Source organism: Ursus arctos, unplaced genomic scaffold (assembly GCF_023065955.2).
Source record: "Ursus arctos isolate Adak ecotype North America unplaced genomic scaffold, UrsArc2.0 scaffold_18, whole genome shotgun sequence".
NCBI lineage: Eukaryota > Metazoa > Chordata > Mammalia > Carnivora > Ursidae > Ursus > Ursus arctos.
Genome location: NW_026622852.1, coordinates 46,901,905 through 46,915,175, shown reverse-complemented (window position 1 = coordinate 46,915,175; position 13,271 = coordinate 46,901,905). Strand labels below are relative to the sequence as shown.

Sequence of the window (13,271 nt, the reverse complement as noted above, 5' to 3'; positions counted from 1 at the left end):
CTGGCTCTTCGTCGTCATGCTGTTACGCCTCCCGTGTGGTGTCTGATTAGACCCCGGGCTCACGGAGTGCAGACACTGGCTTGATTCATCTGTGTAGATCGGGGGCCTTTGCAGAGTGGGTGCCTGATAAGTGTTGGTTGAATTGAATCGAGCTTCTCCCATCAGACGAATAAGCCCAGGGTGGGGGAATAGACAGACGAAGGTCCCGGAGCCCGGCCACTTGCCCCCTGTGCTGTGCCGGGTGGCATTAGGGCCTGAAGGTCTTACTCTGTGCTCCCACCTGCTTTGACATCGTTGAATGCAGCTCGACGAGCACAGGAAACTGCCCCCAGTAGATCTGACAGCTTTCCTCTCGTGTTGTAGCTTCAGACACTCCTCCGCTCTCTGGAAATGACACGGACTCCCTCTCCTGCAACAGTGGCAGCTCCGTCACCAGCACCCCATGCGTGTCCCACCTGGTCGCTGGCCACCGCCTGTGGGCCAACACGAGTGGCTGCCATGTCCTGGGCCTGACTGGGGACTACGAGGCCCTGTGCCAGCAGATTGGCCAGGGCCAGAAGCTCTTTGCTGAGATGGCCCTTCAGATCCAACAGGCTCCCCGGCCCGCAAGTCCGGAGCTGGGAACAGAGGTAACCCGACCGACCGCTGGAGGGAGTGAGGAGCTCACTGGGAGCAGGAAGTGGAAGGGGCCGCCTCGGGCTCTGAGAGGCAAGGGATGCGTGCATCCTCCATGAGGCCCTGAGAAGGGGAGCCAGGGATGGAGCTCACGAAAGCTCAGAGGTCAGGTCCAGTCCAGGGCACTGTTCTATGGGGAGGATGCTTGTCGAGGATTGTACCCTGTGTTAGTGCCACCTCTTCCCTGGGGTCACTTCTTCCTGCCTCATCCTGCTGGATCTCCTCACTTTTAAGTTCCTTGTGTTGAGGACCCGTGTGTCACGCGCTTGACATAAAGTTATTCACTTCCTCCAAGGGTTGGGGTCAGATGTTCTCTGTCCTCCCAGACTGGACCCAACCACCAAGCTTCCGTGTGTCACGTTGTCTGGTCCCTCTTCTCAGGTTCTTCCTGAGGCCCCCTGCTTCCTGGCACCTGATTTGCCTTTTTGTTTTATTTTATTTTATTCTATTGTAAAAGTCATTCTGTATTTTACATTTCACGAGATAATAAACTTCGGGAGAGCTGGGATAGTGTCTCTTTTACTCGCTGTTGTATATTTACTTCCTAGCACGGGGCCTGGCATGCATGGGTGCACCGTAAATGTTTGTTGAATGAATTAGTAAATGTTAATAAGATTACTGTTCTTTTCTGATCATAATCTTTATTTACAAAAGCATGAAAACATCACATGGTGTTCAGTGCTTAAAATTTTGATACACACACACACTCACTCTTTTAGCTTATTCCTAAAGTTTAGTAAAACTGACTCACAGGACTTTCATATTTTGACTCTCAGTTAACATATAAACAATTTTCCTATCCCATTCAGTATTTTTCTAGAACTTTTACTGGCTGAAAAAAAAAGCCAATATGTGGATGTAACACCATTTACTTACTCTTTGGCCTGTTTTTTCGACATTTAAGGTGTGGTGAGCATCCTCGTAAACAGATCTCTCGTCGCATCTTTGACTAGTTCATTAGGGTTGAGTTGCTGGCGGGGAAGCTCGCTCACAGGTCGTGAACCCTTTAGGGCCCTTGGTGGGGACCGTTGATGCGTTACTTCCAAAAATACGTATCCCCGTTTACAAGTGAGAGTATCTCACTACACCTTATTCTTCATTGAGTAATTTTATTTGTAAGTGGTTTTTTGCCCGTTTGGTAGCTAAAAAGAGTGCGCCATTCTCTTTTGCAGTGATTTTATCACCGTGAAGACAGTACTCTTTTAATTTCTTTTTAAAATGTATTTTGTTTTCCCTTCTCTGACTCATGTTCCTTGCTTTCTTTTGCCCTTGACATCCCCCAGTTAGGGTTTGCCTCTGTCAGCAGAGGGTGAGGGAGACGTTACGAGGCCCCGACTTCGTACTGGCAGTTCGCAGAGCCATGTAGCAGGGGCTGCTGAAGACGGAAACATTCGTGTTGCGTCCCTTGCTGTTGGCACCGTTTGCCTTCCGGAGAGGCTCCGTGGTGCGGAGCGATGCGAGTGGCCCTGCCACAGACCCTCTTCCCCTCTTCTTGGCGTAGTAAATACAGTTAACGCAGGTGGTTATTAATCACGGTTATTGATTGGGCTACAATCACCACCGAAATTCTCTCATAATCTATAATTCACCAGTCTTTAAGAACAATAAATTGGTGTCGTCTGGCACCAGGCTCTCGCTCAGCATGTGGACACAAGCCCTGCGGTCTGGAGATTTATGCTGCCCATTAAAGCCGGCTTGTCCGTAATCTTTCTCAAGATTGCATGTTAACGGCCTTCTTGTCTCGCCCCCCCTACCCCCGCGCCTTGTGCAGGGTCCACACCGGGTGCCTCTGGACAGGTTCGTCACCAGCGTGGGCACAGCCAAGCTGATCCTCGAAGAGGCTGCGAGGTTACTGACGCTTTTCTGGAGGGTCTCCCCACCCCCAAATGGCCAGTGCACGCTCCGGTGTGAGCAGGTAGGTGGCGACACCTGGATCCCGAGGCTAGGGGTTGCCACTGGGGCTTGTGTCTCGGTCTGCAGCCCGGGACCTTGCTCGTGGCAGATGTGCCGTCAGTTTGGGGAACAGGTTGGGGGGCGGGTGCCGTGTTTGTTAAGGGTGACGTGTCAGGCACTGTGCTGGCTGCTTCTGGTGTGTTCTTGCCCGCTCCCCCAGCACCCCGCGGGCTCGGCCTGTGGGCTCGACCTGACCATGTCCCCACTCCTAGCACGTCTTTGTGGAGGGAAATCCTGTCTGCATCTTACACACGGGGCAGCTGAGGGTCTGGGAGCGAGGCCCGACCAAGGCTGCAGAGCTGGTTTGGGCGGCGCAAGTGTCTGAATCCAGAGGGTATGCTTTCATTTTGTAGATTTTAAGTCCTAGCTCGTCCTCGTAGTCCAGCTCATTCCCTTCCACTCTAAATCGCTTTCACTTTAGGTGCCTTTCTCTGGACCGTCTGATTCCTTTTGATAGCTTTCAGAGTCATGTTTTAGGGGTTCTATTTTCAATCTGCTTTAACTACTTATAGAAAGTTTTTTTTTGTTTAACCAATGAAAATCATTTATTGTAAAACCATTGAAATTTCCCTCAAAAGCTTGACTTTGCAGCAACTTGAACGTGACTGAATTAAGAACGGTAGATCCCACAACCATCCTCATCCCGATCTTTCTTGGCACAAACCAGGAGTCAGGCAGAGCAGAGGCCCTCCCTGGGTTTTCATCGGTGGGAAACAGCTAGTATCATGACCAGGCGAGCAGCCGCCCCGGTCGTCCGAGAAGCCTCCCGGAAGGAAGAGCATGCAGATGAAGGAAGAGTTAGAACTTTGCTTGGTGGTCTGATAGATGTTTCCCCCTGTGCCAAAGGCCAGCAGGAAGGCAGAGGGAAATTTGCATTGCAAGTCGTTACTCATCTAGTTAAACCCCTTCTGACAGCTCTCAGATCCGGCAGCCGTGGCAGAGGCAGCAGTGAAACAGCGCTCGCTCTCTGCTCGGAAGGTTCTAATGAGCCTGTCCTGTGATTTCCCTCTTGGGATCCTGGGGAGGAAGTTTGGGTGCACTAAGCTCGGGGAGGTAGGTAACCAGTCATTTCGCAGAGAAATCCTGTTTTGGCCACTTTTAGCCAGTGAGGCCATGGAGAGGAAGAGGGTCCACTGGGTTCCAGGCCCACACTGGCCTTTCGTTTTCTGCTCACCCACCGAGCTCTTTCCGTCTTAGGCTTGATAACACAGATGCTCTGACGGCCTGACTGCCTGGGCTTCCTCTCGGCTGCCTGGCTTCTTCTCACCTCTCCTGTCTCAGCTTCCATGTTACTTCAAGGTCAGAGAGGGCTCCCCGGTCACTCAGTCACAGCGCCCTCTTCTGCTTCGTCAGGGCCCTCTTCGCAAATTATCTATTTCTTTGTTTAATGACTGTTTCCCTCTTTTTCCCAGGAGGGGCCATGTTTATTTTGTTCATATTTTTGAGTGAATAATTTTTTTCTCGTATTCCCAAACAAGTACTTGCCCAATGATTTTTAAAGCACAACGTGTCTGAATGAAACACAGTACAGTGTTTTTGTCCTCAGTGCACAGTAGTGTCTGTTAAATACACGGACTGTAGATCTTCTTTCATGTGTGTGTGGGTGTAAATATAAATTATAGTCACATCGATCCCCCCACCAGCAAACTAGTCCAGGGACTGGCCAGCGCTGGTGATGACTCACCCTTCTTTCCAAGTGTTTCTCATATAATTGATTATGCTCACTTTAGCACCACAGAATTCTGGAGCCAGAAAAAGGACCTTAGAGTCGCTCTGATACGATTGCTGGTGCACACAGACCCCCTGTGTGGTGTTAAATTGCCTCAAGCCGCTTTTCTGCCCCTGCCTGTGTTTCATACAGTGCCTTCTTCTTAGTGTGAAATGTGTGTAAAGCAGATTCCCAAGTTTTCGCCAGCAACCCCAGTGGCTTTTTTTTTTTTTTTTTTTTTTTTACAACCTAGGGTTTTCTCTGAATGTCATTAATTTGCCTTTTGCATTTAATATACTGTCCTGTGCAGTCCCTAGGATTACTCTGGAAAGTGTGTATCATATACATCGGTTTATCCAAGAAAGTTGTGGGGAGAGATTCAAATATATACACGTATTTGTTTATAGAAGTTTTGTTTAACTGGAAGGATAAATAATACAAGAAAACAGGCTACTTGTAGGGGTGGGAAGGAAGAGGAGGGGAAGGGCAGGAATAGAAGGTAGACTTCTCTGAAAAGATCTTGTTTCGTAAATTTGACATTGAAACTATGTAAATGCTTTAAATAATTAAAAATAAATCAAAATGGAAAAAAAAAGCAATTTTTAAAAATTGATAGCAAGATGAAACAAACCTCACTGTATATATAGTATTGAAGGCATACCCAAGAAAGAGGGAGCATTTTAAGACTAAAACACAGTAATTTGACTATATCCCTAGTAGAAATACCCTAAGGGCAAAAAAGGATTGAAAAAAATGTTTTAATTGTTTTCAGTGATGATATTGTTAATAGTAATATTGGTACTGGTATTTTAAAACCATTACAATTCTATTGTAGGATAAAACAAATAGCTAATTAGATTAAGATTTTTACTGCCAGGGAAGAGATATAAATTTAAAAACAAAGAAGTAAAAATCCTGCCATCCTCGATTTAGAAATATCAGTATGAACTTATATTGTACTTCCTATTAGAAACATTTACTTTTTGCTTTAAAAATGTCCACTCCAGTACCAGTGAGCACCTCTAGTGCCAAATTGTGATTCCTAAATACCTTTTCCCACTAACAGGAACCAGGACTCCTTGGAGAAATGGTTTGATTCTAGGTCTGGGGCAGGAAATGCGTAATACGAGCTTAGAACATCTTTTCATCCTAGGGAAAAAGAGGGGGAAGGGGGAGTAAAACAGATTTACAGTGGTTCTCAAATTACGGTCCCTGGACCAGCAGCTTCAGTGTCATCTGGAAAGTTGTTGGAAAGGCAAATTTTGGGGCCTCACCCCAGACCTACTGAATCAGAAAGTCTGGGAGTGGGCCCCCGTAGTCTGTTTTTACAAGTCCTCTTGGTAGCCCTGAGAACCACTGGATTGAAAGAAACTTAAGAGACATATCAAATGCAAAAACATGGAGTTTATTTGGATGCTGATGAGTTGGACCAGTTGTTCAAAAAAATGAAATTACGTTGGGCTCAGGGAAATGTGTCTCCTGACGTACATGGTGATACTGAGCAATTATTGTCATCGTTCTAGATGTGGTGATGATGTGTTTTTCTTTTTAAAGAATCTTTTTTCTAGAACTATGTACTAAAATATTTTATGGACGTGAAATATGATTGGCTTCTGGGCTGGAGTTTAAAAATACTTTTAGGGTACAGATGGGCAGGCATGTAGTGATGCGGGTTTGGCCGTGATTTGATAATCACTGAAGCTGGGTGGGTACCTGACCGTTCATTATCCCATTCTTTCTACTTTTTGTGACTATTCGAGATTTTTCATCATAAAGAAGAAAAAACAGTTCAAAAATCCAGCTCTGGAAGTCAGGCTGAACACTCCTGAGTCAGCAGGTGGCCTTCTGGGAGGCACGTGGGTCCCAGCTCTGAGCTGGGCTCTGTGGCCCGAAGGAAGAGTTGCTCTGTTGAGCTCTGCTAGGTGTCAGGCACTCTGCGGAGCACACAGCATCTCCTTTGGTCCCTCACGGGAGCCTCCAGAGAGGAAGGTATTATATTACCATCTTCCAGAACGGAATCTTCCTTTCTTTGTCACCGTCACAGCTGGAAGTGACCGAGCTGGGTCTTAGAGCCCTCTGGTTTTTACCATGGTGCGTTCGTCCTGTAAAAATGAAGATTTTAGTTCAGAGGAACAGCAAACCTACAGAATTAAAATTCCTTGTTTTAAGTGCTGGATAGAAGATGGACAGGGTGTTTTGGGGAGTGCAGGTGAAAAATTAACCTACCCATTGGCAAAGGGTCTCACAGCACCTACGCAGGCACTAGGGGTCAGAGAGAAGAATTGAGTCTCGGGAGAAGAAGCAAACAAGTAAATGATCAGTTAAATTCAACATGAAATGGGCAACGACGAGGAAAGGACTGGGTGTAGCGAGTGTCCAAACAAGCAGTAACCAGCCTAGACTTCTGCTGGGAAGGAGTCCCAAGGAAAGCTTCCTGGAGGAGGTGTTGGCCAAGCTGACTTTTGAAAGAGGTCTAGAGGTTAGCCAGGCAGCGGGGAGGAAACCATGGTCCATCCCAGGCCTCATCCCCTTTGCGTCTCACTCTAGATGGATGGGGTCAGGGAGTATCCCGGTTCTACAGCCATGGAGAATGACTTCGTCCCGGAATGTGTGGTCTAGGAAACCATGACCTGAACACAAATCTTTGTGGGCTCTTAGCGTGAGGAAGAGAATCAGAGAAAACCTGAGGTTGGAATTAGGCTCTGTTTTGGAAGAACAGTTGACATCCTTGTAGCTGGCACAGTTGGTTAATCTTGAAAGTAGGTTAAAGCAGGACATCAAGCGACGATACGTAGCTTAAACATGGCGGTTTAACTGAAAACAGTTAAATGTACGTTTGTTTGCCATTCTTTTGATGGAGGGCCAGGGCCTCTTCTTTGAATGCGGGTCTCCTGGTGAGGATTTCACATCTCCTTTCTTTCGTAAACTACATCCATAATGTATGTCTGTCACTTCCAATTTCTGTTTTTTGAAGATGAAGAAAAAAATGTAGACACGTGTAAAGCAACTCGAATATAGAATTCTTCTAGACTACGTTCCTCCCACATCTTTCATAGTTGATTCACCCACACCTAATTTGCCAGAAATGTAGTTTTTAGTGACTCGCCTTTATCAAGTCTTTCCTGAGGCATATGTGAGTTTTCATACAACCAATTCTCTCTTTTCATATACACGTTTCATGGGTTGACCTAATACTTAATTATTTCCCATAACTGATTGCGAGTACAGCCGCCATAAACAAGTTTGGGAGCGAAGTAAAGTGGGGCTCCTCGTAAGTTGGCAGCCCGGCATCTCCCCTCTGGGGAGCCGAGGTGTTTCCCTGTCACAGAGCGTAGCCCGTGCCAGCGTGCCCTACAGTTGGGGCGGGGGGTGGTTATGAGAAAGGAGGGTCCTCAACTCTCTGAACCAGCTCAGCGGAGACTGGTTAAGAGAGCCTGTAGGGTGTGGGCATTTCACACGAGAGGTCGGGGACCTCTGGCTCGCCACCCGTCCGCTCTGCCCACACCTCCGGACGGTGAAAGCTCTCCTGAGGCTCATACTCTCCTAATCATACTTTTGTGTTCTCTTTTTAAAATTTATCATTAAAAATTTTTGTTTTAATGAGCATTATAGTTTTTGTAAAAAAAAAAAAAAAGAAGAAAAAAAAAAAAGAAAACCAAAACCTCGAACAGTTCTGATAAATTTTTAAAAATGAACAACAAAACTTCCAAATCGCATCTCTCAAGAGATCAGTCACTATGAATATTTTGATGTCGTCTCTGTTCATCACATGTCTTAGACGTCACATACACATCTGCGGGTATAGGTCTATCTATCCAATTTTATGAAACAGGAATACCTGGTATACAATAGCAGTTCTGGGCTCGTTTTTTTTTTTTTTTTTAAAGATTTTATTTATTTATTCGACAGAGATAGAGACAGCCAGCGAGAGAGGGAACACAAGCAGGGGGAGTGGGAGAGGAAGAAGCAGGCTCCCAGCAGAGGAGCCTGATGCGGGGCTCGATCCCATAACGCCAGGATCACGCCCTGAGCCGAAGGCAGACGCTTAACCGCTGTGCCACCCAGGCGCCCCGTGGGCTCTTTTTGTCACTAATTATCATCTTCCAACGTCAATAAATAGAGTTGTGCAACATCACCTTTTTGAAAGATTTTTATTTGAGAGAGAGCAAACGAGCAAGCACAAGCCAGGGGAGGGCAGAGGCAGAGGGAGAAGCAGACCCCCTCCTGAGCAGGGAGCCCAATGTAGGACTGGATCCCAGGACCCCGAGATCATGACCTGAGCCAAAGGCAGCCGCTTCACTGCCTGAGCCACCCAGGCGCCCCCACAACATCATTTTTAATAGCTGCCAGATGATGCCGTCGTATATGAGGACTGGGATTGACTCAGACCCCTGTTGAAACAAACCAGGTTGTTTATTGGCTCCTCCTATGAACGATGCTGAGATGAACACCCAGGCACACAGGCCTCTTCGTGTGCGTATGTGGTTACTGGTGGGGGTAATGCCCAAGTGCGGACTTGCTGGAGCAAAGCGTTAAGCACATTTTACAGTTTGGCAGATCTTGCCCGGCGTTCCACCCAGACTGTGCCAACTCAGTCCTGCCAGGGCTCCCGAGGGTGCTTGCCCCACACCCTGGCCCCGCTGGGTTTTGCCTGGTTTTGCCAATCTGACCAGCAGAAAATGGCTTCTAGTTTTCCTTCAAATATTGCTGTTAGTAAGGCCAAGCATCTTTTTGTATGTGTTTTATTTATTTTTTAAAGTAATGAATGAGACTGCCTTTTTTTTTTTGTATGTGTTTTAGTTCTTTCCTATGTGATAGGATGTTTTGTATTCTTTGTTCATTTTTCCAATTCCTTTTCTCTTGAGACTGGAGAAATGAAGGCAGAGATCACCAAACTACACAAAAAGCTGTTTGAACAAGAAAAGAAGTTGCAAAACTCTGTGAAGCTTTTGCAGCTGAGCAAGCATCAGGAAAAAGTCATCTTTGATCAGTGTAAGTGAGCGGGTGGGGGTGGGCTGCTGCGTCCGCCCACTTGGTGCCTCTGAGGACCAAAATCCCCATCCCGGACACCCACTTTGGAGCCCAGATCACCTGTCATCATGCCTCCTATTTATGAGTTTCCTTTCATACTTTATCCTTTCTGACCTGCACAGACAAATAAATTCACTTAGCAGACCTCAGTGGAGAGGTCACGTGCTGCTGCCAGCGACTGTCATGTCGTTGGGGAGACAGGTGCATGGCGTGTGCTTTGACGGAACGTGTGTGGGGCAGGGTCTTAGGGACCACGAGAGGGGAATGGGGAGGGTGTCATTCTGTCCTGGAAGGTTGGCTTCTTGTACCCAGGGACAGCTGAGTTGAGCCTACAGGAAGGAGCAGGTGTGGGTCAGGTGGAAAGGGAGCAGCGTGGACAAAGGCAGAGGGGCAAGAAAGAAGGTTTTGTATGTGAGACGCCTACACCAGTTCATGTAGCTGGAGTAAGACTGCAAGTGGCAGGTTGAGGCTGGAGGGGTCGCTGGGACTGGGACTTGCTGGTGGCTGCTGCACCGGTCTGGGCAGGCCAGAAGAAGGGCCTTGGCAGGGCCGTGAGGATCCAGGGGGAGGGGATGGTTTTGACAAATACTTCTCAAGGCAGATACAGAAACTCAGGCTTGGAGAGGCTACATGACATTTGTAACGTCAGTGCTCCTACTGATCCAGGAGCTTCGGAGATGGTGGGGAGCAGCTCCCTGTCCCCGGTAGAAACCCGTAGCACCGGTGCACCCCGCGTGTTTTGAGAGTGGCAGTCGCCGAGTTAATCTGCCCGTGCCTCGCCGTCTGCCTGTCCCTGTCCTGGGAGGGCCGCCGATGGTGGCGCTTTCCTCTGGAGCTGCCAGCCTGTCCCATGCTGCCCTTTTATCAAAGGCCAACGTTTCTGGGGCATTTCTGAGAAGCACAGAATATAGATTGTCGTTGGGTAGGGGTTCTCCTTAGCTACCCCCACCCCAGAAACCTTCTGAAAACTGACTCTGTGAGACTGGCAGAGTTAGAACAGAGTTGGAAGGAAGATGCTGAGTCATGGAGCGGGTGCTGACTTTCTGCTCCGTGACCCCGTGCCAGGCTCTGTGCACAGAGGTGAACCAGACGCTTCCTGCCAGCACAGAGCTTTGGCTTCATGGGGCAGACACAAAAGTCAGCTTCAGGGCAACGTACTGAGTGCATCCCCAGCGGCCTCAGGTGGTTGAGGGCTCTGGACTGAAGGGGTCTTGAGGGATGAGTAGGAGTCCAAGAAGGGGTAGGGACAGGATTATGGCAGGTGGCCTCGAGGGTGAGAACTAAGTTTTCAGGAACATACTTAGGATATGCCAAGGGATTTATTTGCTCTGAGGGTGTTTGTGTTGGACACGAAGAGGATTTAGGGAGGAAGCAGCCTCACTTTACAGTTGCTGCCCTGAAAGGCAGGCGCCCTGCTTCCTCCCAGGGCTCCTGATGCACTGGGCATTTGCATCGCACACAGCTAAGAGCATCTGATCAGTGGGACCTCTGGAATCGTCCCATCCAGGGAACCATGTCCGGTTCTTCTCCCAGCTAAAGGGCATCTAAGGAGAAAAAAATGCCCAGAGTTCGTGCTTTCCCCCAACTGATTCGAACTCCTGCTTTAAGGGTAAAAATTGACTTTGCAGAACTGCCTGTGACCCTTGCCTTGGGCCTTGGCACATGGGCTTGCTTGGCGTTGGGCCCACCCCCTTCCCAGAGCTGCTTCTCTGGAGGGCCTAGGAAGCCAAAGTGTGTGGGTGCTAGTCGGGCACAGGCCTCTCCCCTGCCCTGCACCATCGTCCCTCAGACCCATAGAGGTGAGCCCCGGGGGTGCCCGTGCATCCTCGGGCCTTGCCGAGCCTGTAACGGGCAAGTATCACTGTGAGGTGGTGACTTAGCATGAACTCGAAGAGGTGACCCTGGTCCACCATGAATTCTTTGGTCTTGGGGTATGTGATGGGCAGACTGGAGCCTTCCACACCTCTCTCTGGTCTGGATGCTTCTGGCTCGTCTACACGTCTGCCTGAGGTTCAGGGGTCAGGGGGTGCTTCCTCCCTGCTGCTGGCTTTTTACACTGTCTTCCTGAGCATCCGTGTCTAACGATCCTGTTCTTTCTTTCTTCTTAGTGGTCGTGACGCACAAAATCCTTCGGAAGGCCAGAGGAAACCTGGAGGTAATGCCCCTTTGAGTTCTGTTATTGGAAGCCCATTTGGGGCACGGGGAATGGGCACAGGGCAGGAAATGGCACGTAGTAGGTGTTTGAGAAGCATCTCTTGTGAATGAATGCAGTGTGAGCTCATCATCACTGCGTTCTGTAAATACTTACTGATTAAACAGTGTGTCTTTGAAAGTAGTTTCAAAGTAGCAATTCCGCCTGTAACTCTGCGGGGGATCTTCTCTCAGAAGCCCCCCATGGGACCTAAAATTCTCCTTTTTTCCCTGCCTTTTCCTAGCTTAGGCCCGGGGGTGCCCACCCAGGAACATCCAGTCCCAGCCGACCCGGCTCCTGAGGAGAACTTCAGCCAATAAAGCTTGTGGTTCCCACTGAGCTCTCGCTGTGGCTTCGTTACAAGTGTGGTTTCGATCTATTGAGGGGAGAAAGGACTCTCTGGCTAAAGGAAATCTGCTTTTCCCTTCATGTTTTCTCTCCTGAAGTTGGTTTAAGGGTTGTCGTCCGACAACGTTTGGGTGCCCGGCCGTGAGGCTTCCAACGGGCCCCGAGCTCTCGGGCGCTGGGAGGTTTGCCTCTGAGCCGTGGCATCGTTGCTGGGCACAGTGGTGGCCTTCGTGCCCACCTTACACTTGCTTCGTGCTCAGCCAGCTCTGCGGTGTGAGCGTCCTCACGGAATGATTCCTTTCAACTTGGTGGTTCATTTAGTTCATGCAGAGCCCGGAAGCCCAGGTCCTGAACTCCAGAGCGGGACAGGCCAGGGTCTCAGGAGTGGCGTGGCCCTCGGATACCTCCCAAGCTCTCTGCTAAGGTCACTTAGGTGTCCAGAGAGGAATGGCGTCCTGCCGCATGGCCAGGTCCCGGTGCCTGCATTTGGCCTGCACTGGGCAGTGCGTGTCACGTCCCAGAGCAGTCCCCTGAGGGGTGCCATTCCCAAGGAGGAGATCCAGGTGACCAGAGCAGGGACTTGTCATTGCAGTGTCCCCAGGATGATGGTGATCTTTCCATTCCTCTGTCCCGTAACGCTGCCTGGTGGTTTGTTACACCCTTGTCATTGACCTTCATGTCTAATCATCCTCTGTCTTTACCCTGAGCTTCATGAGGGCCCTGAGAAGTAAACCGGGTAGGGCTCAGCCCCATTTGCAGAAGCCCATAGTACCCCAGGGGGGAACTACCCCTGCGGGGGCCCAGTCTGCCAGGACGCTCTCTGCTCAGCTCTGCTCCTTGTGCTTCACGGCCCCGCACCCACCTCGGTGCCAACGAGCAAGTGTCCGCTGAGCAGCCCACCGTCGGGGAGCACGGTGAATCCCTCTGTGCCCATGGCAGCCATCATTCTGGGGACTTCAGTGACCGTGGGGGGACACTTCAGTTTGCTCTTCTCTGCAGTCACTCATTCTGACACTTTGCGCTTGAAACCATCGCCTCCTGTCCATCAGCTTGCTCGCTCCTTCTCCCCTCCTCTGCTTTCACCTTTCGGAGGTCCTGGGCTCCTTGTCTTCAGTTCCTCTCCCATCAGGTTTCTCGAGTCTTGCCTCCCATATCTGAATCCCTTTTCTGCCCTGTAACAGCTGAGGTATGGAGAGAAAGCACCATCTGCCCCAGGATGCTACCCTGCCTAAAACAGTTTTACCTTTGGCTCCAAGCCCAAGTCCCTAACAAGGTGTACCAGGCCCCTCTCTGGCCCAGTGTCACTTGTCCAAGCCCTGATCCCTTTTGTCCTGCCAAACCCCACACCGTATTCTCGCTGCTGCC

At 49.4% G+C, this 13,271-nt stretch overlaps 1 protein-coding gene across 10 annotated transcripts in view; it reads left to right on the top strand.

Annotated features, from left to right (window-relative positions):
- Nucleotides 1-11,897, top strand: part of CDK5RAP2 (CDK5 regulatory subunit associated protein 2) — a 161,664-nt gene extending 149,767 nt beyond the window's left edge. For all 10 annotated transcript variants that reach the window (XM_026513859.4, XM_026513860.4, XM_048223047.2 and 7 more), the window contains 5 exons: nucleotides 364-629; nucleotides 2,447-2,590; nucleotides 9,202-9,328; nucleotides 11,476-11,522; nucleotides 11,803-11,897. In XM_026513859.4, coding sequence (XP_026369644.3) covers nucleotides 364-629; nucleotides 2,447-2,590; nucleotides 9,202-9,328; nucleotides 11,476-11,522; nucleotides 11,803-11,859 — 641 coding nt within the window. In that variant the 3' untranslated portion in view covers nucleotides 11,860-11,897. The remainder of the gene's footprint in view (nucleotides 1-363; nucleotides 630-2,446; nucleotides 2,591-9,201; nucleotides 9,329-11,475; nucleotides 11,523-11,802) is intronic.
- Nucleotides 11,898-13,271: the final 1,374 nt, after the last annotated feature.